Source organism: Gekko japonicus, unplaced genomic scaffold (genome assembly GCF_001447785.1).
Source record: "Gekko japonicus isolate JY-2015 unplaced genomic scaffold, Gekko_japonicus_V1.1 scaffold772, whole genome shotgun sequence".
Lineage (NCBI taxonomy): Eukaryota > Metazoa > Chordata > Lepidosauria > Squamata > Gekkonidae > Gekko > Gekko japonicus.
The window spans coordinates 161,342-185,790 of record NW_015177031.1 but is presented as its reverse complement, the minus strand read 5'-3'; the positions used below and the strand labels follow the sequence as shown (position 1 = coordinate 185,790).

Genomic DNA, 24,449 nt, shown 5'->3' with positions numbered 1-24,449 from the left:
TCTTCATCAACCAAAATTTTCTGTTTCACCATCAAAAGGGAGACTGCACCCAAGAAATTAGAAGGAGACTGAGACTGGAGAAGGGCAGCCATGACGGAGCTAGAAAAGATCCTTAAGTATACAAATGTGTCACAGGCAAACCAGATAAATTTAATTCGTGCCATAGTATTCCTCATTGTTATGTATGGTGTGACAGCTGGGCAATGAAGAAAGCTGGCAGGAAGAAAGTAGATTCCATTGAAATGTGTTGCTGGAGGAGAGTTTTATGGATACCGTGGATTACCAAAAAGATGAATAAATGGATTCTAGATCAAATCAAGCCTGAACTCTCCCTAGAAGCTAAAATGACTAAACTGAGGCTATCGTACTTTGGTCACATTCTGAGAAGACATGAGTCACTGTAAAAGACGATTATGCTAGGAAGAAGGCAGGAGGAAAAGAGGAAGACCCATGAGATGGATTGACTCAATCAAGGAAGCCACAAGGGCCACCCTCAGTTTGCAAGACCTGACAATGGCTGTTAATAATAGGTCATTAATTCATAGGGTCATTAATAGGTCATTAATTCACCTGACAATGGCTGTTAATAATAGGTCATTAATTCATAGGGTTGCAACTTGACAGCACTTAACACACACAGAGACACAGGGAAGAACCCTCCTTTCTGTTATTCTTTTATGTGTGTACCAAGGTTTTTTGTTACATGGGACAACCACCTCAGTATGAGAAGCTGCACCTACAAAAATTCCCTGCAATATAATTATTAGCTTTATAGGGGACCTGATCTCTTTAGACCTTGTGCATTACTATCCTGTGCATGTATCTATTGAAGCAGATCTCACCAAGTTCACAGAATCAAAATCATATAGTTGGAAGCGACCTCCAGGGCCATCTAGACCAACCCTCTGCACTATGCAGGAAATTCACAGATACCTCCCCCTGACCCCCAGTGACCCTGCCCTATGCCCAGAAGAGGGCAAAAACACACACACAACACCCTCCAGGATCCCTGGCCAAACTGGCTTGGAGAAAAATTGCTTCCTGACCCCAAAGTGGAGATTTCCCTGGGCGTGTAAGAAAGGGCCACAAGAACTAAGCACTGATGCAAACCTTCCTGCCCTCCTTTCTTGTCATCTGCGTAAAATCACAGAATCAGCATTGCTGTCAGATGGCCATTGAAAAATCAAGGGAAAACTGAGTTAAAATAATAACTATTTAAATAACCCTTTTAAAATATATTTAAGGGGCAAAGTTGAATGGAGTAGGAGCTGTGGAGCTGTGGAGCAGAATGTACTCACGTTTTCCAATCACTAAAACAAAACAAAAAAAGATTATAACTATGTAATTCATCATTAGTGATTTTAGAGTTACCTCCCAAAATGCATTAAAGAAAGAACAAGTCACCTTAAAAAAAAAAAAATTAAAAGCATCTGTTGAGCCCAGGAACACCAATAAATGCATCTTGGTCTCCTGGAAGCATTTATTCACGTTAAACGCTGTGCATATGTTCAAGTTTTCATTAATCCTTTTTTGACAGCTCTGTCTTCTTAACTAGAAGTTTATGAGGGGGACTTGACATGACTTAAGGAGCACTGCGAAGGGAGTCTATCAGTTTCCACTGCATTTGTAAGCCATTCACCCTGATTAAGGAGCTATGAGTTTTACAGCTTGTCTGTTTCCAGAGCCCTCATGGAAACCTACATCACTCCTTTCCAAAGGCCACTAATTACTGACTTTATCTTCCAGCCCTGTGCTGGGTAATGTCACTACTTTGGTGGTTATCTAGCTTCAGGCCCCTGAGATGAACTACTCTGGTGGGAAAGAAAATCTGAAAATATGTCACATGCTTGAATCCTTCCCCCCCCCTTTTTTTTTGCACAGTGCTCGTGCTCCTTGTGTTTGATGCAGTGCCTTAATTTCAAGTGATGCATATGCATTATTCTGTCTGTAATTTCCCAGGATCCCTTGATGGAAGCTTTGGTGACCTCTGGGGTATCTTAACTCTATAAGCAGCTAGGAAAGGTGGAAGGGATTGTGTAATTTAGCAAGCAGAGCAGGGTCCAGTGGTAGATAGCAGCCCAGTGTTGCCCTGGCTATTCCATTTCCTCCCACCGAATGCCCTAATCGACACAGGGTAAAGCCCAGGGCTTCAGTTCTAGAGGGGAAGAGATTTTAAAGCATGCAGTAGACCCCTTCTCTGGCCTTTTTTGGAAGTCCTTCCCAGCCCAGGACTGGTTGTGTTTAAGTCACTGTCTCAGATAATTCCAGCTCCTCTGCTTCTCGCAAGACATGTAAGGGCCAAGGCTATATATACCCTCCTGGCTATATGGCCCATGCCATGCAAGTTGCAACTGCCACTACGCCCGGCCCCACTTTGGCTTGCTGTGGGTTCCCCTCATGAAATGATGAAGTTGCGTAATAGGATAATACATACAGCAAACAGACAGTACAATACGTACCAAACTATATTTCATACACTATACGACATCCCGTGCATACACTGTTCACAGTAGTATAGTCCACAGTCTCTTTCCCCTTTTTAAAACATTCTTCCTGAATCGTTCTAATACAACGCTGTTTCCTTTGTGAAAATGCCCTCCAGAATAGTTCAGTTCTGTACAGCTTGCAGAATGCCAGGAGAGCGGAAGCCTCCTTTACCTCCTCAGGAAAGCCATTCTGTAAGGTGAGTTCTTGATGGGAAAGCCCTACGGGGTCGTTTTGGGGATCCCTCTACGCCCGCACTCTGTCTCACACAGTTAACCAGACGCCCTGGAAGGACAAGAAACAGGACAAAGAAACCGAGGCTTCCCCCTGTTGACCTCCAGCACTGACACTGAGAGGCTTAGTGCCTCTCATGTGGAAGGCTCCCTTTAATCTAGAGAGCTGCCATATTTTGAAAAGCAAAAAGGAGGGCATATTTCCCAACTGACTACTTCAAACAACTGATCACTGTGGCAAATCTCATTTTAACTAAAGGTAAAGGTAAAGGTTCCCTTGCTCGAAAGCCAGTCGAGTCCGACTCTAGGGTTTCGGTGCTCATCTCCGTTTCAAAGCCGAAGAGCCAGCGCTGTCCGAAGACGTTTCCGTGGTCATGTGGCCGGCATGACTAAACACCAAGGCGCACGGAACGCTGTTACCTTCCCACCGAATTTTAACTACCCCCCTACTATTTAAGATGGAGCTTGCCTTCGCTGGGGGACTGAAGGGCCAAACAGGCTCAGCCTCCCAACCCAAAAAGAGGACATTTTCATCAGTTTTTTTTAAAAAGCCCAAAAAGAGGATGGATCGCCCCAAAAGTGGACATGTCCTCTACAAAGAGGACATCTGGGAACCCTACTTTAATTACGATGGCTCGTAGCCACTGACAGACCTCTCCTCCATGAATCTCTCTAATCCTCTCCTAAAGCCATCTGTGCTTCTGCTATGATACACCAGACTTTCCGGCATAATTCAAGATTTCTTAACCAGGGTGCAGATTCCAGGGTATTGCTCAAGAGCCCTTTGCACAGTCGCATTCCTGTTCTAAAAGTGGCCTATAGATTTCACTGTTAGAAGCCAAAATGTATCTCCATTGCCTTAGAGCTACGCGCTCAGTCATTCCGGCTTGCTCAGATGTTTCAAGCTGTGACATCACAGCAGCCAGGAGGTATGACATCAGCTGTAGTTGTAAGAAGAACAAAAGGTGCATTGTGATAATCAAGGGCAACTGTTGTAGTCCCCGGGCAAAATTGTAATATATTACTTTAGGGAGTTATTTGAGAAAAGTAAGAGCAAAATAGGCAAAGTAAATAGGCAAAACGGCAGCAAAGAATAGCCTGGTAGTAGGTGTTTTGTATCTGGAACCTGTCTGTCTGCCTTCTCTTCCTGAACTGCACTGGGGAACATACACTTGGGAAAGAGCCTGCCAAATGCCTCTTCTGCATGGGAGAAACAGGGAAATATTGGGCGCTTTCATGCATGCTAAACAATGCTGTTTCAATCAACTTTGGTGACTGTAAGTGGATTTTGCCATTTCACACAGTAAAATCCAGTTGCAAAGTGCATTGAAAGTGGGTTGAAAGGGCATTCTTTATTATGTGTGAAAGTGCCCATCATTGCTTCGAGGAGTCACCCACCCCTTTGTGACACCAGCAAGCCTCACACCAATCCCTGCCCTCATCACAGACCTATTTGCAGGGTGGATCAGGCCTGGCATAAATACTTTGAACCTGGCTGGTGCTTGTTGCACTTCAATTGCTGCTTAAGCCCCAACCTCTGGTGTCCTAAGAAGGGAGCATATATCCCCACCCCACCCCAGGTCTAGACTTTGGTAGGGCCTTCCACTATCCAGGCCCAGCTTTGTCTGGCAACAACTGCAGTGAAGCAGAATAGGAGTGCCTTTTAAATGCACGTGGCTCAGTACAGTGTTCAGCCTTTGCAGGTGTGCCGGAGGCAGAGAAGTCCTGGCATACATTGGATGAAGGGAAAATAAAAAAGGAGTGAGAGACTCCAGAACACATTGTCCAGTACCTGCTTAGAGATGGACCTGTACGATATCACAAGCTTAGGCAACTGGTATGGAATGTGTGGGAAACTGTAGTGATCTCAGAGGCCTATCAAACAAACACACACACATTTACCCTTTCATGAGTTCAGTTGTCCAGAATGTCTGGGGGCGGGCAGGGGGGGAGAGCATCTCTTCCCCATTGCGTATTGAGCTCTGTGTTTTCTCAGGTGGAACTGGCCGAACTTTGCACCAAAAGCGAACGTTACGTTGGCACAGAAGGCGGCGGCATGGACCAATCCATCTGCTTTCTTGCAGAGAAAGGAACTGTACGTACCACCTGAGAGTGAACTGACAAGTCATTGAGTCCCAGTTTAAGAAAGGCTGGTGGTGCAATGGTGAAGGGCTCAATATGAGCCAGGACTGACCTCCAAATAGTTGGGGCGTGACAGCAGATGTGGACAAGAAGCATGCTATTGAAGCAGAGAGATACAGCGTGGGTTGCCTTCATTGCTTGCTACTTGACACTGATTTACTTTTCATTACTATGGCCACCCTTTTTACCATACCTTAGTGGAAGTTTTCTATAGCTCCAAGAGGCCTGGGATGGGGGTGGTGGCCACCCCCAACTTAGGCATCTAGTCAAGAGCATTGTTTGAGTTACTGATTATTCAAGCCTCCTTGGTCATCAGTAACTCTTCAAATGCAACTCTGAAGGACAAAAGGGTTCACATTTGACTGATAACCTTGGTTGCTGGAGAGGCAGGGACTTTTCTCGCAGTTCTGTGTCACTGTGCCCCCATTTAAACAGCATCCTCGAGAGAGAGAGAGAGAGAGAGAGAGAGGAAAAAAGCTCCCGAGAATAATGGCATTTTGATTTATTGGTCTTAATGTATTGCTGGCTACCAGTTGAAATGACCCTCCCTGGTGTTCATTTTTCTTTTCCACAGGCCAAGCTGATAGAATTCAGTCCTCTGAGGGCAACCGATGTGAGACTTCCAAGAGGAGTGGCTTTTGTTATTGCAAACAGTTGCATTGAGATGAATAAGGCGGCAACTTCTCATTACAATATCAGGGTGATGGAGTGTCGTCTGGCCACAAAGGTACCGTATGGCTTTCATCAAGACCTAATGAAACTATCATCCAAGTATGTGCTTGCTACAACTCCTTCTCCTCCTACCAGTTGTTGCTTTATTTTAGTACCAGGTCAGGTGTTGCCTCAAAGGGCATGTTTCTCTCTTCAGGGCCTGGACTCTGGCCATATCCACATGACAAATGGAATTCAGCCCTTAATATGTGCCATTCCATTTGGACAGTGTAGTGCTCCAAGAGGTCAGCGCAGCCCCAGAACAAAAATTAATTCTCTATCAAAGGACTGTCATGACTTAATACCAGGGATATAAAAAAAGGGGAAACAAATGTTTTGATAGCTCTGCTGTAATAAATGGAAACTCATGAAATACGGTTTGTAAAACAGATCTTAGAAATCATGTAATTGTATTTTTTATGTCCAGGCTTCTTGAAGGCTGGATTTTGGGTCCTCAGCAAGCCCCAGGAAATATATTAACACTCCTCCCCACTCAGAGTTCAAATCATGACTTAAGTTTAGCTCAGAGGAGGGCAGAAGTTTCAAGGCTTAGAGTTGTCAAAAGAAAATTTAAAGCACTGAAACAGTAATTGGGCGAGCCTGCAATGTTAAAATGTTTCCCCTTAGGGGCAACAGAACAAAAAGGAAAAAATGCCGGGTGAGAGATGACTGATTTCGCCGTGCAGGCTTCATCACCTAGTGCTGGAACTGTCCATAGCAATTAAAGAATTTAATTGCCGTGGAGAGTTCCAGCACTAGGTGAATGTTCTGATTCCCCCTGACAAAGCCTGCATGGCAAAACGCGTAGGGACTTTGCTTAATAAGTCAGCCATCAATCACTTGGCATTTTTTTTCCTTTTTTGTTCTGTTGGCACATTGCTGGGTGCAGCCTAGTTTTTCTTTACCCCTTAGTGGTGACCTTCACAGTTTCTACTGCCAGCGAAAGTGGTGCATAGTTTTGCATACGGGAAGTGCGAATGAGCTAAGCATCACTTCTCTGGATTCAAACCCCCCCCCCCATAAATGACCAATTAGAGACAAAAACATTTCTTTGCTGAAACTGCTTAATTGAAGCCCCACGGGGGGGGGGGAGCCTGATTCCCTCAGAATTTCCAGTTCTTGTTAAAGCGTACCCATAAGCCCCTTCCCCCAGTGTTTGGACTGTGCAAAAGAGTTCCCGTTAGTAGTTTTCCACTTCGGCTCCTGTTTATAAATCATAAGCACTGCCCATACATGGGCAGGGTTTCAAGCAGGCAAAGAAGATCTTGGCAGAGACTATCATCACCCTGTAGACTATCATCACACGGTTTCTCTTTTGACTTCTCCCACAGGTAGCGATGTAACAGGGAAAGGGGTTGAACTCTGCTGTTATCTCACAGGATAAGCTTTTTATCTTGCCTTTTGCCTGTCTTCACATTTGCACACCAGTTTCCTTTAGAAAGGCTTGCTTCTAGTTACTTACACACCATGAAGAGGGTTGTGTGGGTGAAATCAGTTGAGTTCATCCTGTCAGTGCAGAATCTTATTTCTACCATTTTGAAGGTTATTGCCTTTCAGATAAAATACAAGAGCACGTGTCAAGTCCGTAGGACTTTGAAGCATGCGAACAGTATTTGAAGAAAGTCCCAAAAATTAGAAGAGGGAGATAGCATAGTGGCATTGAGCTTTAAATGAAGGTGGCCCTACAGCCTTTTTTAATTAGAATCTGACTATGTCAAAACTCATGGAGCTGCGGTGGCTCAAGTGGTTAAGACGCTGAACTGCAGGCTGTGGAAGGTCAGTAGTTCAGCAGTTCGAGACCCGGGTGCCGCATGATGGAGTGAGCTCCCATCTCTAGTTCCAGCTCCTGCCAACCTAGCAGTTCGAAAGCAAGAAATTGCAAGTAGATAAATAGGGACCACTTCGGTAGGAAGGTAACAGCGTTCCGTGCGCCTTGGTTTTTAGTCATGCCGGCCACATGACCACGGAAACGTCTTTGGACAGCGCTGGCTCTTCGGCTTTGAAAGGGAGATGAGCACCACAACCCTAGAGTCGGACTTGACTGGCTTTCGAGCAAGGGAACCTTTACCTTTACCTTTTATGTCAAAACTCAGAGCCAGAGATCAACAAAGAGCCAGGGTGAGAATGCCCATTTGCCTAACTGAAAATATATAGCTTAACATTACTGACATGTTGATTAATAATCCATAAAGTTCCTGCAGTTCCAGCACTTTGCTGTTGCAAGTCCTTTACTGGGAAGTGGCCCGCATGTAACAAACCACCCTGCACTGGCATAAATCTGTGCGTAGTTCACACTCGGATTCCTGGCAACTGTTTATCTCTGTCATTTCCCTTTCTGTAAAGCATCTTGAAGAAACCCTTTAGTGCCATAAAAACCTTTGCCTGCCATTCCAGCGTATGCCCAAACATTACAAACAACTCTTTGAAAAACGTGGACCTTGAAAGTAGAATGAATTATGCAGATTAATTAAATCCTGGCAAACTTTTATTCAGAGTTTGGGAATCTTTGGTGCAAAAATGGGAATGATTTAAGTGCAGAGGTCACCCAGCCAATGATGGGAGCATCTGCATGAGAGGCTGTAATTTAGCTGTCTTCCTGCTTCCTGAGAAACTCGGGGAGCTCTGATTATATGCAGGGAAGAGGGTAGAGAATTCTTAAAATCTGTACCGAGCTGCAGTGCTCAGGATTCTTTGGAGGGAGCCAGAGCATTTCCTCTAATGTAAACTCATAGCCTATGAATGTGGCTCTTCCCTTTTCCCTGACTGGTCCTGCAGAGTGATGGTGCTAAGCATGTAGAAGAGCAGAGCCAGAGGAGAAGTCCTTTTACCTGGCAGCCGAGACCTAGCTAAGAGACTGCTGTAGGTCTTTCAGCCTTCTGATCATGAGCTGCCAGGAAATGCTTTGTTTTATAGTCCCTTTTGTCAAAAGCAGTGATACAGAGGGATATTAGTTCTGTAGAGGGAAAAGGCAAGGTCTTGAACTTTGAGCTGAAGGGTCTACGGTTTTTTCCTTCTAATCTCCTCACTACTAAGTTTTCTGCTTAATGTTAGGATAAATGAGCACACGTCCCAGTGATGTACCAGTGAATGGGCTGTCCCACTTCGGACTACTGGTGTGTGTGGGGAATCACATGTTTGAGTCTTCCTCTACGTGAAACATTGCTCACATTTAGAACACTAGCAATCCAGGTAGAAATCTAATGTATATCTTCTCTATGTGACTACTGTATGCAATAGTGAAAAATGCATATTCTGGAATATTCAAACATTCAGTCCCTCCCCCCCCACCTGAAATGGGCCAGGCCATGAACAGATAGGCCACATGGCAATTTGCTCCCTATAACTGGTGAGCACCATTGTAGACTGGATGCTTCCACAGCTGAAGACAAGAGTGTCTTGTTGCAGATCAGATATTGCAGGAAGAAGCTGGCTGTGTCCATTTCCCCTCTGTAAGAGAAGAGAGGTGCAATATTTGCATTGGACTTTTCACACCAGTATGCTATGAAGGCATATAGGATTCTGTGCTATAAGGTGTGATAGTAGACCTGCCTGCTCTTGGCTCCATCTGATCAATTCCTTGGACTTCATATGGACAATTATGCCTAAGGATGCTTACACCAAAGAACGCTTCTCCCAGTGCAACAAAACTGGTTATATCCTACAAGTGACTCAAGAGTCAAACTGTTCCTTTCCATCACTGCTGGGACTCTTAACCTGTGAGCTTCTGTGTCACAAGTCCAACCCCATCCCCCATTTTGTCAGATATGTGAACACATCTTGGGTTGGATCTCACCATGTTTTTCATTTAATCTTGTCCAGTTCCCCTCATTATTATAGCTCCTGTCCTACATGGCTTCTGTCAATGCAGGATACTGATCCTAGTATAGACTTTTTGGTGGTGAAAGAGGACTTCTATAGTAAAAAAGCTGGTTGGATCCGACTCATTACTTGTTCAGAGGGCTTGTAAATGACAGCTGTTTGCTCTGCAATTGAGCTGGAGAGCCCTTTCTAATAAAAGAGAATAGGGTTGTCGTCTCAGTGTCTGAATACTTAAGGTAGATTCAGTTGGGGTAGCCATGTTGGTCTGAAGCAACAGAACAAAACTGGAGTCCAGTGGCACCTTTAAGACTAGCAAAGTTTTATTCAAGGTATAAGCTTTTGTGTGTATGCACACTTCTTTACATACATTGAAATGGAAGTGACCAGTCCATACATATAGGTAGAGGGTGAGAGCAATTATCATACAATATAATGAAGATGTTTAACAGATGCAAGGACCCAACAGGAATAACAAGCTTAGTTTATATGGTCACCATTTGTTTGGATTTAATTCCAGGGGAAACATAGTGAAGCAAATAAATATATCAAAATTGGAGATTGATGTGTAAAGGGTATATTGATATGAAGGCAGACTATAAACGGAGCAAGTAAATAGCAAGTTTGGGTTGAGCGTCAGGATAGAAAAACTGAAAGCAAACCCACAAAATTAGCATAACTGGAAGGCCTCTGAGAAAATGGCACTTAGTCGTGCTTATATCATAAGAAAAAACAGATTTCCCTTTAATGTGTTGGCATGAATTTGGTGTCTAAATATTAATGTGTAATATGCACATCAGATGCACGACTAAAATGTTCCTCTCCAAAAGAAAAGAAATAGGCCTTGGAAAATCACTAGATGGCACCAGATGTAGCTAATTTTTTAAAATACATACAGGAAAAAGGGAAAAAATCCTACAAGGCTTATATTGAAAAGCAACAAAGGACAAACAGTAAGAAGTTTATCAACTGTCTTCACAATCATGTTTTAACCTTTATAGTAAGCAATCTTAAACAGGTCTACTTAGAAGAACTGAATCCCCTGTTATTCAATAGGTCTTATTCGCAGGACAGTGTTATTAGTATTAATCTTATTTAGAATTTTGCCCTAATAGTTTTCTTAGTGTTGTACTGCTAGTTCATTAAAATAATATTTTATGAATTAAAAACCTGCCCAGAAGCCAATGGGCTGGGAACTCTGCAGTAAATAAATTTCCAGGTCCAATCCCTTATATTGCCTGTTAAAAGATTTCAGGTACCAGACCTGAGATTTTGAAATGAGTCTGCAGGAGTAGACAACAGTCAGGCTACATGAACCCCTGGCTCATTTCAGCAGAAGCCGTTCCCTTCTGTTTAAGAGAGATGGCCCCTGTCCCCAGGTGACTAACAATAGCTTGAACTTATTGCCACATTGGAAACTTAACAAAAATGAAGGTTGAGTCTCTCTTTGCAGTGCTGTAAGACACATGTGAATATGTTGCAAGGAAAACTCAGTTGACATTTGGATATTGTTCTCTCTCCTTTGGTCATTTTATATATATTTTTAAGCTAGTTAGGAATTATTAGCTGCTTTGGAATTATTAGGAACGGGATTGAAAATGTATATAATGCCTTTGTATTAAGCTACTGGAATATTGTGCATAGTTCTGGTCACCATATCTCAAAAGGGAGACTGCAGAAGCAGGAAAAAGTACAAAGGAGGGCAACCAAGAGAATTAAGGAGTTGGAGCACCTTTCCTGTGAGGCTAGTAGGGTTTCCAGCCTCCAGGCAGGGCCTGGAGATCTCCCAGGAACACAAGTGATCTCCGGCTGTTAGATCAGTTCCCCTGGAGAAAATGGCTGCTGTGGAGGGTGGGCTGCTTATGTGGATTATGCGCCTTATACCCTGCTGAGATCCCTCCCCTTCCTACGCCCCACCTTTCTTTAGGCTTCACTGCCAAATCTACAAGACTCTCCTGACACAGTGTTGGCAACCTTATCTTGGGATTTTTCAGTCTAGAAAAAAGCCTACTAAGGGAAGACATGATAGAGGTTTATAAAATTATGCATGGGGTGGACAGAGGCTAGAGAAAGCAGACAGAGAAGGCTTTTCCTCCCTCTCTCCCATAATAGTAGAACTCAGGGGCAACCAATGAAATGGTTGGCAGATAGGTTCAGTACAGGCAAAAGAAAGGACTTCTTTACTCAATGAGTAATTCTTCTGTGAAATTCCCTGCCAGTGGGGGTAGTGATGGCCACAAGCATAGGATACTTTAGAAGGGGGTTTAGAGACAGGTTCACAGAGGAGAGGTCCAGCAATGCTTACTAGCCAGTAAAGAAAAGAAAGAAAAACAGTAAAGGAAAGACTGGAGGGAGCCTCCATATACCGAGGCAGCAAACCTCTGAATACCAGGACTGGGAAGCAGCATCAGGGAAGGGCCTTGGCCTCTGTGCCCCGTTTGGCCCTGTAGGCAGCAACTGGTTGGCCACTTCAAGAAACAGGCTGATGAACTAGATGGAGCATTGGTCTGATCCAGTAGGCTCTTACTGTGTTCTTGGGCTCTTATCTGTTACCTGTCTCGACGGGTCGATGGTTTTCAAACTTTGAGGGAATTCTGTACAGGTTACCAGTCTATCAAGAAATGCTTGCACGTCTGCCGTATGAACGTTCCGTATATTTGAGTTTGCCAAATCTGAATAGCCTACTTTGCATATCTTGTGAGTTGGTAATTTATGCTAAGCATCCAAAGACATCAATGATTGCACTCCCAATATGTAAGAAGGGTGTTGCCTTGGAACTCCACTCCATCTACAGTTTTTATGCATTTTTTACATGGTCTTCTCGTTTTTCCCACTAGGCTACACCGAGAACTCACAAATGCCACAGTGACATATAACTGGATAATAAGAAGTGCCACAGCCCACTTGGGCTAAAGGCACGTTATCTGTGTAATCTAGGAGTTGGAACAGACCACATTTTTAGCTTGGGGGGGGGGAGACACAAACCTCCTATTAACATTGCCCTGACAAAAACTCCTCCATTTAGACAGTGTTGTGGTTGAGAATATGTTTCTCCTTAGGAATAAGTCATAATTAAAAAGCCTGAAACAAACAAACAGAGGCCCCTGAGGGCATTTTGAGTGCAAGGCTTCGTCACTGACAATATTTTTGCACCCCTGTCTTCAGGGAAAGTAACCGCAACCACAGCTCTCGCCTAGCAGACACTGGACCATGGCCAGGATTTAATACGACCCAGGGCTCTCTGGGACTTAGCCCCACAACCTGTTTCCAGTTCCAGAAAAAAAATGCTTTGAGCACATACAGGCTATTCTTTGCTGCTAAATCACCACAATTCACCCCCATGCATCTGAAATGCAGGCTAGATAGAGGGTGTTGCTCAGCCCTAGCTCTTTTTGGTTCACAACCCCACAGCATTTCACAGGCAGCTCTTGTGCACAGTGCGTTTGTTCTCACAGCAGTCATCCCCGCTCGATAACCCTCCCCCCCATTATTGAAGTCAATTCTCCACCCACTGCAAGTTAAACTGTTATGGGCAGTTTCTTCTGTTTAAACTTAATGGTGCACTAGACTACTTAATAGCACTTGGAATCTAGTTTATACTAGATCCACAAATAGTATCTGACAGTACCTGCAATTCAGATACATTCAGCGAGATTTACTATTTGTGCCTATGCTTGTTGCAGGGGGGTGGAAGGGAAGTGTTAATGTTTGTGTCACAGCCAGCTTATGGCAACTCCAGCAAGGGGCTTTCAAGGCAAGTGAGAAGCCGAGGTAGTTTGCAATTGCCTTCCTCTGCAGTCTTCCTTGGTGGTTTCCCAAATACTGACCCTGCTTAGCTTCTGAGATCTGACAAGATCGGGCTATACAATGCCACTTTCCCTCCTGAGCATTTTCGTGCATATGCACACATGCACTCTTCGTCCACCCCCTTCAGAGATGCATCTTCCAGACAGCAAACATTCCCCCAGAAAACAGAGAACAAGGACAGTGACATATCATGAAGGTAGATCAAGATGGGTAGCTGTGTTAGTCTGTCTGTAGCAGCCGAAAAGAGTAAGGATCCAGTAGCACCTTGAAGACCAACAAAATATGTGGCAGGGTGGGAGCTTTCATGAGCCACTGCTCACTTCTTCTCTTCTTATCATGATGAGAACAAAAAACAGAGCATGTCTGTCCCCAGAGAGCTTCTATCAGTTAGAAGTGCCCACAGTAGCTTCTTCCAGTATTCTCGTGAGTGTGTAGAGGTGGACTGGCCATTAAGGCCACTGGAAAAGTCCTGGGCAGATGGCTGAAGCGAGAACCTCCCCAACCATAAGCATGGGACAGCTCAAGCTCTGTGTGGCAGGGGGAAGGTAGTACTCAGCTAAGCCCCATGCAGCAAAGGAGGTGCCTGTCCAGCCCATGTGTCGCATGGGGCTGGCTGGTTTCCTCCCAGTCCCTCCCTGTGAGTGCAAGTGTGTCTGGGGGTTTCTCATGATGCAGAGACTCATCCCTGCCCGGTGGCATATGCTGTACTAGCCGAAGATCTTTTGCACCGGTGCAGTGATATAAGGAGAGCCCTGCTGGATCAGACCAATAGTCCATCCAGTCCAATACCTTGGCCAACCAGTTCCTCTGGAGGACCAACAAACAGGGCATAAAGGCTGAGGCCTTCTTCTGATGTTGCCTTCTGGCACTGGGATTCAGAAGTTGACTCCCTCTGAACATGGAGGGTTCCCCTCAGTCACCATGGCTAGTAGCCACTGATAGACTTATCGTCCATTAATCTATCTAATCCCCTTTTAAAGCTGTTTATTCCTGTGGCTCTTGAGTTCTAGTACTTTGGGAGAGTAAGAAAAATTTCTCTTTGTCAACTCTCTCCACCCCATGCATCATTTTATAAACCTCTATCATGTCCCCCCCTAAGTCGTCTCTTTTCTAAGCTGAAAAGTCCCAGGCTCTTCAGCCTTTCCTCATAGCGAAGCTGCTCCAACCCCCTCGTCATCTTGGTTGCTCTCCTTGGTATTTTTTCCAGCTCTGCAATGTCCTTTTTGAGATACAGTGACCGGAACTGTACACAGTATTCCAAATGAGGCCACACCATAGATCTATCCAGGGGCATTACAGTATTGGCTGTTTTATTCTCAATCCATTTCACTGCTGTAGCACACTGGGGTTGACATTTTCTTTGAGCTGTCTACTATGGCCCCAAGATCTTTTCCCCTCTCAGTCTCAGCAAGTTCAAACCCTATTAGCCTATACTTGAACCTGGGATTTTTTGTCCCAATGTGTATCACCTTACACTTACCAGCATTGAACTTCATTTGCCACATTGTCACCCACTCACCCAGTTTGTGGAGGTTCTCTTGGAGCTCTTCACAGTCAGCCTTGGTTTCCACCATCCTGGATAATTTGGTGTATTCTGTAAACTTGGCCACTGCACTGCTCACCCCTAGTTCCAGATCATTTATGAATAAATTAAGTAGTACTGGCCCCAGTACTGATCTTTGTGAGACCTCACTGCTTACTTCTCTCCATAGTGAGAACTGTCCCTTTATTCTTACTCTTTGCTTCCTGTCATGGAGCCAGTTTTTAATCTGTAAGAGAACCCGTCCTCCTATCCCATGATTGCTAAGTTTACTCAGGAGTCCTTCGTGAGGTACCTTGTCAAAATCTTGTTGAAAGTCCAGGTATATAATGTCCACTGAGTCACCATGCTTGTTCAACTTTCTCAAAGAACTCCAAAAGGTTGGTGAGGCAGGACTTCCCTTTGCAGAAGCCATGCTGATTTTCACTCTGCAGGCTTTGTCCCTCTATGTGTCAGGTCTTGCAGAAACTCACTCCCAAGAACACTCTCTTGGCAGAGATTTATTTATTGAGAGATAAAGAGGTCTCAAGCATAGATGATTTGTGTCAGAACTGACTCCCTTGGTACCAGTTCTTGTATTATACATAATTCAAACAGTCCCCCCTTATGACCAGTCCAATTACACCAATACATCCAGCCCGCCAAAATCTACTGTGAACCATTAGCCCTCCTCCAACACCTGCAAGCATAGGGTTACATTATCTAGCAGTGTCTGGCACTCAAGGACAGCATTCATTCTTCCCCTGGAAGGGAGACTCCGTTATAGACACAGTTTCAAGCAAGCACTACTCCCAGCAAAGCAATTCCACACACATACACTCACATGCTCCCCCCTCCCAGACAGAATGAAACAGGACGATAAGCATACAGAGTCAAAGTCAGACTGACAGTTAAGAAACCCATGGCAAAGGATGCCCAAGTTTGACACCATGTACCTAACAATTCTATCTTTGATTATTGTTTCTACTAATTTGATGGAAACAGACAAATGTGCAGACTGGCCTGTAATTTCCTGGTTCCCTTCTGGATCCCTTTTTAAAAATTGGTGTCAAATTTGCTACTCCCCAGTCTTCTGGCACAGCAGCTGAATTTAGTGATAGGTTACATATATGGGTTAGTAATTCTCACATCTGAGTTCCTTAAGAACCCTTGGGTGTATGCCATCAGGATCTGGAGACTTATTAGTTTTTAATTTCCCCAGTAGGTCTTAGTAGAGAGCCAGTTTGGTGTAGTGGTTAAGTGCGCGGACTCTAATCTGGGAGAACCGGGTTTGATTCCCCACTCCTCCACTTGCACCTGGCTGAATGACCTTGGGCAAGCCATGGTTCTGATAAGAGCTGTTCTTGAAAAAAGAGCAGTTTCTGTCAAGAGCTCTCTCAGCCCCACCTACCTCACAGGGTGTCTGTTGTGGGGATGGGAAGGGAGAGGAGTTTGTAAGCCACTCTGAGACACCTTTGGGTAGTGAAGGGCGAGGTGTAAATCCAATGTCTTCTCTTCTTCTTCTTAACCTTCATCTCTGGTCACCTCAATTTGGCTCAGTTCTTCAGTGCTCCACACTTTCTACAGTGAACACAGAAGCAAAAAAGTCATTGAGCTTCTCTGCCATCTCCATCTTCCTTTAGCAATCCCTTTATTCCTTTGTCATTCAAAGGCCCCACTGCTTCTCTGGCTGGTTTCCTGCACTGGATATATTTTAAAAAATGCTTATTGTTGGTCTTGATGGTTTTAGCAATCCACTTCTCAAAATCTCTTTTCACATGCCCAATGATTGACGTGCATTTCTTTTGCCAGAGCCTGTGGTCCCTCCTGTTCAATTCATTGGGGCAGACCTTCCACTTTTTAAAAGAAGCCTCTTTACTTAATTTAGCTTCCTTGACTTGTGTTGTTAACCACATAGGCCTTGGCAGTGCTTTTCCTAACCTGTGGAATGCATTCTATTTGGGCTTCAATTAGTGTGGTTTTTAATAGCTTCCAAGCATCCTCTAGAGACTTGGCTCTCTTGTGTTTCCCCTTCACTTTTTTTTAACCCTTCCATGCATATTTGTAAAGTTCCCTGTTTTTGAAATGTTACAGTTTGAATTTTAGGGGTAACTTTCCATTGACCTGAACGCTGAACTTAATAGCATTGTAGTCACTGTTCCCAATTAGTGTATCAGCCTCTACATCTCTCACCAGGTGTTGAGACAAGAATTCCCAATCCAGGGGATCCTTGCTATGGATAGGCAGAGCTCAAAATTACAAACAACCGTGGAGTGTGAGTCCAGACCTGCCACCAGCCATTTTGACTATCCTACGATTAGAAGCCAAAGGGCAAACTTCCAATCTTCCTGGGAATAAGCCAGGAAATCAGCCCTGTAAGGTTGTCCACTTGCAGAATGAGTTTCCACTAATAATAAACCAGTAATAAGTATAAGGTACTGGAATTAAATTAGAGCTTGGCCAATTAGATTGAAGCTTCTAAAGCACAGAACAACCAGATATATTAAAAGTATATATTAAAGTGCAAGAATATTTCAAAGAATATTACAAAGAACAGAGCAATGAGCAGGAAAACAAATCTATATAATAAGTTCTAGTTACACATTAGATCCTAAATTATAGTTACCATATGTTACCCTTCTTGGGTGAAGTCAAGCATCTTTCCAAGTCTCTTTGTGTGCCAGGCCTATGTCTAACCCATGATCAGGTTAGCCGATTGCCTCCAGGAGAGCTGAAGCTGGCTTGCTCCAACTAACACAGAAGAACAGAAAAGCTAACTCTTAAAGTCTCAGATTTGAATAGTTGGGGCCCTTTAGCCAATCCAAAAATCAGCAGAGAAGCCGTTTATGACAGGATGCTTCTCTCTATAGTGTAAATCAAAGCATCAGAGGAAGAAATGAGGTGTGAGTTGATGCCACAACCCTTCCAGGTGACCAAATGGTGTGGCTCCTTGTCACTGTTATTCAAAGGCACCAAGTCAAGACTTGTCAGCTTTCTCATAGCAAACCCCAGATCTCTTCCCTTTGATCTCCTCCCCCATGTTTCAGGCATGTTGATATGAAGTCTGAACCAATGTTTTAATGCAAGAACAAAGAATTGAACTGGAGGTCCAGTTTTCCTCAACACGACCCACTCAGAACCAAGTTGGCTCAGTGATGAACTGTCCCAGTGCACAGTCATTTATTATGTCTATGAACTTAGTTGCTACAATGAGAAGTGCTACGTAGAACCCATTCCTTCAGCTCTTAGAGTTGGTTTTAATCATTCTGGGGAGGGAAATGCACTCTGTACATGCTCAGAGGCATTTATTATTTTGCACATGTTTTTGAGCAGACCTCTAAGTGTCCTTCATAGGTACAGATCAAGCACAGTGGACTGCCTTCACACACCCACTTACAGGTCATAGCTTAAGGAAGAAAGCAGTGTGGGGGGCTGGGAAACCAGCCTTACTTCCATCAATAGTAGAGCCAGTGGACTTCCACAGATAGAGACAGAAGTGGAAGAACTGGACAGCAGCCCTATCTCTGCAAATGACTGCCCAGAATATTTAGTCTTGTCAGATTCGTTTGCCACAGCAGTGCATGACACCCAGGAAAAGATCAGGTTCAATCGTCAAGTCTTAGATCAAAGCTAAAGTAATACAGAAATGCTCTTTCCAGGAATAGCCAATGATCCTCTGTGTATATGAGCAGCTGTCTCAAAGCCACTTTAAACAGCACACGAGGGGGATCGTCTGTGTGGAATATCAGGCCTCTGTATTGTGACTCGTCTACTATGATGTCAAGAAAAGCATCCAGGCTTATCCTCCTTGCTAAGAAATTGTCATTGTTTAGTGGCTAAGAATTTAGCTACCACCTTAACCTCAGCCTAAGCTGAATCAGACAGAGTTAAATTTGTATTTTGAGGTGAGGAACTTCAAGCAGTTTTTTTAAAATATTTCTTGTGAGAAAATGCTCAAGACATCAAGAGATGGCCATCAGCTTGAAAGGGCTTCAGAAAAGCTAAGCAACATACCTTTGAATACCAGAGGCTGGGGACAAACATGAGATGGCTCCTGTCTTCAAGCTGTGCTTAGGAGCTCCTTCAGGGCATGGTTCAATGGTAGACCACCAGATTTAAGTGCAGAAAGGTCCAGATTCTGGATACCAGGGACAGAAGCTGGGTTCTTCTGCACTTTAACCTGATGCTCTACCACTGAGCAGTGTTCCCTCTAAGCTGAGTTAGTGTGAGCTAGCTCACAGTTTTTTAGCCTCCGGCTCACACATTTTTGTCTTAGCTCAGGAAGGATGGCTCCAGAGCAAACTGATTTATGCAGGAGCCAGATCCCTCGCTCACCACTTTAATGCCAGTGGCTCACAAAGCTGAATTTTTGCTGACAAGACTCTACAGCTTAGAGGGAGCATTGCCACTGAGCCATGCCCCTGCCCCATGATAGGAAAGGCCTGTGCCTGAAACCCTCAAGAGATGCTGCCTTGTATGCAGAATAGGTCAGTTCTCCAGCATCTCCAGTTAAAAGGTCCAGACGTAAGGTGAAAGACCTTTAACCGAGACCCTGAAGAACCACTGCTCTGAGTGGATCCAACCTTCCTCCAGGTAGCCTTCCTCTAGCCAGAAAAGCCTTCCTCCTATAGAAGAGGCACTTAATTTGGACGAAGCCTTCAAACTTAAGCCAGAAGAAAATTTGAGGTATTAATAAGTGAACATTGCTCAGTAGAGTGGTAGGATCCACCCCAATGTCAGACAGATTTATGTGTGCACAGATCTTGCTGTTGCTGGAAACTGAATGTTTAATTAGGTGGCTGTTGGGCTGATTTTCCAAGCAATTCTCTGTGGTCTTCAGGAACATTTTTTCTTCAAGACAGACTATTAGGTTTATTTGGTTTAAATAAACATCTTGTATCCATTTCACATCCCAAAATGCATGCCTGGTTTGTTGTTGCAGCTTTTAGCCAAATCCAAAGGTCTAGATTGGAAAGCAATGGCAAAGCTCCAGGATGTGCAGGTCGCACTGAAACTCAGCCTGGAGGAAATGCTGACTGTTGTTGAGGAAGTCTTTCATCCGGAGCCTTACAGCATAGAGGAAATTGGAGAACACCTCGGAATTAGCCCCAAAGAGTTATGTGCTCAGATCCTCAGTCAGAACACACGAGACGGTGAGTGCTTGCTGAAAGGTTGTTTGTATTTATGTAAAAGAACTGAATACTAATCGATATGATAACAGTGTGGATTTTAATACAATCTCAGATGGTCTTTTGGAGTCTTTGAAGGACAAATGTGTTAATTAGCCGGTATATCTGAGCCTTCAGATTGAAGCTGAGAAAATATTAGGGCTGCAAGCATTGTTTTGTTAATCAACGCGGTACACCAATTAATGACTTGAATGGTGCTTGGATTAATTTGCATGCAGTTTTCTGGCTCACTGGTAGGCAACTGGCATGCACTGAGGGGGCAAATCTCTCTCCCGGGGGGGAACAAAATCACTGATGAGTCTGCCACTGTGTCACAGCTAACCTTCTCATAGCTGGAGGAAAGTTTAGAGAGAAACAGGTAAGTTGTCTTGTCTTATGTGTTTCCCAGGATTTTCTTCTTCACCTTCCTCTCAGGATAACTCTTGGGTACACCACAGTCTGGAACTTCCAGCCAGGACAAGCTGTCTTTTCACTGTCTCTGCTCATCATTGCTTTGGGTGAAGTGGCCTTAAAACGCTGCCCCTCGAATGATCAAAAATTAACGCCAAGTGGAATGATCACAGCATTAGGTTTGGGCACAGAAGACCTAGCTTCAAATCCCTTCTTAACCATGATGTTGACTGGGTGACTTTGGGGCAAAGTCACTCTTCTGCTTACGTCTTTACTTTAATGACACTGCTCTTACAGCCAATTCGGTTCTGAACAATGTCACGCTAAGACTAAAAAAAAGAAGGAAATTTATTTAATACATGTGTCTAGATAATGTAAAAATTTAATGATTTTTAATTTTAATCAACTGAGAAAAGAACTTGGCAACTGCCAATGTTATATTAAAATCCACCACTGCTTACGTCATCAAGTTGTTCTGTGAAATGGCCTTCGTGTTACAAAATTCTAGTGATGACATTCATAAAACAAATTTTCGTCAATACTCATTTTCTAGGGGTGTGCCCCCAAAAAAGTTTCCTTTTGGACTGCGGAGGAGTCCACTCTGGACACTTACAGTAGTGGGCATGCTTCCTCAGAGGGCTGGTAACTTGGCTGTAATGAGCTAACTGCACCCAATACAGCGACATGACAGACTTGTCCTCCCAGCAGTGGATACTGACTGGGATGAAGACCAGAGCAAGAAATCATGCAGAGATATAACTAGGGGTGTGCAAAAAAGAAGAAGTATTTTTGGGGGTTTGGGCATATTGAACCTGAAGAATATCGGTATTTTCCAATATTCCCAAATCCCAATACTGGTATGGTATTTGGATTCAGGAAATATTTGGGAAACCTGAATTTTTTTGGGGGGGGATTATACCCTGTGGGGACCATTATAGTCAATGGTTCCCATAGGGTATAATGGCAAACCAATCTGGGGCTTTGGGGGTGGCTGTTTTTTGAGATAGAGACACCAATATTTGCAGCATAGCTGCTGGTGCCTCTCCTCAAACCCCCCAAGTTTAAAAAAGATTGGACCAGGGGGTCCAATTCTGTGGGCACCCAAAGAAAGTGCCCCCATCCTTCATAGCTTTCAATGGAGGAAAAAAAGGTGTTTAAAAGAGTAGTGGTCCCTTTAAATGCCTTCTCCAAGCTGCACGACTCCTCAGCAAGACTCTGAAGGCATTTGAAGGGCTCGCAGCCCCTTAAACATCTCCAAGTGTTCACTCGCTGCGCTTGGAGAAGGCATCTAAAGGGACCACAATCCCTTTAAACACCTTTAAGAATCCTGCAGGCAGTCCAAGTCAACAGCCAGTCTTGTGGGAGGAATGGGGAAAACTTAAGTGCCCTGGCTATTTTTTTTAAAAAACGTTTTATATATAGAACCTCCACCTGTTCTGGGAAGTGAGGGGGACAGTAAGTCAAACTAAAAACAGGGCTTTTCGGTTTGGTTTTTTAGTGTTTGTAGAAATCACTTCTAACTGGTGACCCAATAACAACTCAAAGTGTATTGTGTTTACTACGAAGATTCAATATGGAAGGTTCCTCTGTGTAGAGAATCTTCAAATCTGACCCTACATATTTTCCAAACCTTGGAAGCTTCCCAGCACATGAGGAAGTCTAGTGGACATTCATGTGCTACAACTTACACAGAGGTAAAACTTCCCCACAAGTGCCAATATGGTAGTATCCTGCAAATAGCAACTTAGGAATGTGTGGGGCAACTTTGAGATACTACGAACCCCTTAGATTTATGGGAGGGTAACAAATTAATGCATGAAGCCCATTTACCAGCTCACTTTAAAGAATGGCGTGCTAAAGGGGCAAAAGCTTCTGGTTCTGGAATGGTAGGAAAAGGATCAAAGTGGCTTTTAGCTTGCATGCCTTAGAAAAAGTATAGCTTAAAAAAAGAGGCAGCTTGTTCTGCAAAACATGCAGCATGTGTTCCGAATTCTCTCCTTTGACATAAATAGAGGCTATTTTGATTATTTTCTCTTTTGGGTAACCCTTGATTTAGGAAGTGAATTTAATCCACTCGTATTTGCTTGCCATATAGTCTAGCTATTCCTGCCCATTATTAAATCAGCCAACCACTTATAGTTACGGTTGTATGCAGACATGGAACGTTTCTCAAATGGCTGGCTGTGTATATATTTCAAGGGCAGACTTTTTTGTTCTATTGAATGTCAGTCTGTTTTACTACTGAATATATGGGAAAACAATGAAGCTCAAAGGAATGACCCCACTCTGCTTTGCGTTGGCCACATCATTTGGGAGCCAGATTCTTTTTTCCCCCAGTTAAAGTTTTTTATTAAAGGAAAGAATGACAAGTAAGAGAAAGATAGCAAAGCAAAGAAAAAGACAGAAAAACTATATAAAATAAAAGGAGGCTTCCGATTTTTTCTGTGACAAATATAAGTATGATTGCAAAATATTCTCTTACTCTATAGCCGAGGACAGACTGGCAGTTTGAAGTGCGAAGGAGTCGTGGCAAAAAGATTCGGCACAAACTGTTCCAGGTTTTCCCAGTCACACTGCGCCAACTGATGCGGGAGCATACCGGGGAGGAGGTGCAAGGGAGCGTTCGCACTGTTGGCCCGCCTGTGGCGGAGGCGCGGCTTTGTTTTTGGTAATCCGGAGATATGCACATATGTGCATAAGCATATGTGCATAAGCACACAAGCAAAGAAAAGCTCTCTCTTTTTCTATTGTCTAAATTCCTTATTCATCAAACCCACAAATCATCAAATCATTATTATCTGTTTAGTGCAAAAAGTTTATAAGGAATTTCCAATCGGCAATAAACAAACTTTGCTCTAATCAGGAAAGTAAGGTTAGCCATTGTTGCAAGTTCCAGCACTTTCACCAACCATTCCTCTATTGTAGGCAATATGAGACTCTTCCACTTTTGCACATATAATAATCTTGCTGCCATTGTCATATATAAAAACAAAGATAGTTGGGAGCCAGATTCTGAGCTCGGTCTTTCAATGTAATTGGGACTCACACTATAAACTTCGGGGGTGTACATGTTTCCTCTTCTGCTTATTTCCTCTCCTTATTTCCTCTTCTGCTCATGCAGATATATTGTGCAAGTGCCAATAGACATAAATGTTTATTCCTCCCCCTCTCCAAATAAACCTGGCATTGTTTTTAAAATGCTGCTTTTAAGACTAGAACCTAACCGCTGGCTTTCTCCCCGTTCTGTTCCCCCCCCCAACCAAAACAAAACAAAACTCCAGAGGGTGATTGAACCAGGGCTGACTTTGGATTACTGGCCGGCATGTGAGTCCTTCAGGTTTGTCTCTGATGCCCTGTTCCTTATGGCACCAGGGAGCTCCAGAGAAGTTGGGCTGACAATTATGAAGCTTGAAAGATGCACATGCATTTTGGAGGTCGGCGCTCTGACTGTATTCATTTGATGTGCACTGGAATCACCTCACCCAGTGGCCAGTCCTTTCATCACAGTGAGTGAGAAAGCCCTTACAAGCGCAGAGCTCCACTGTTGTATTGGAGTCTTGTACCTGCAAAGAATAATTTATTTATTATATTACATTTATGAGTCACCCAATCCCTACTGTTGTAGGGCTCTGGGTGATATACAGCATAATAAAAACATTAAAACTATAAAATAAATACAAACGGTGTTGGTATTAATACATTAATTTAAAAATCAAGTGGCAAAATTACAGTTTTCTCCGATTTCTGTCCTGGGATCACTTTGTGGGCGTGTGTGTGTGTGTGGGAGTAAAAACACTGAGGCGAAGGGGAGTGGGGGAAGGGTGCCAGGCAGGAGGTAAACCATCAACCAAAAGCCTGGCGGAATACCTCTGGCTTACAGGCCCTAAGGAATTGTGTAAGCTGCCACAGGGCCCTGATGGTATTAGGTCCTGGCCCTGGTCGAGGACAGCCAGACTTCTTTAGGTCCAGGGATCACCAGCAGATTGTTACCTGAGGAGCGTAATGCTCTCCCTCATTGCCTAAGGGTAGGGCCTGAAGCTGTTCCTGTGGCTTGAGGACAACAGTGCAGTGAACTAGCTGTGATGAGACCAGTTCACATGCCCCATGTAATCACGTTGGATAGTGTGTGCATGCCATAACTCTTGTGCTTTAGTTGCC

The 24,449-nt window shown here is 43.9% G+C and overlaps 1 protein-coding gene across 2 annotated transcripts in view; it reads left to right on the top strand.

Moving 5' to 3' along the window:
* The window catches only part of GALK2 (galactokinase 2), an 83,613-nt gene that overhangs the window by 33,875 nt on the left and 25,289 nt on the right, over window positions 1–24,449 (top strand). For both annotated transcript variants that reach the window (XM_015427933.1, XM_015427932.1), the window contains 3 exons: window positions 4,714–4,812; window positions 5,434–5,586; window positions 19,655–19,865. In XM_015427933.1, the coding sequence (XP_015283419.1) occupies window positions 4,714–4,812; window positions 5,434–5,586; window positions 19,655–19,865 (463 nt within the window). The remainder of the gene's footprint in view (window positions 1–4,713; window positions 4,813–5,433; window positions 5,587–19,654; window positions 19,866–24,449) is intronic.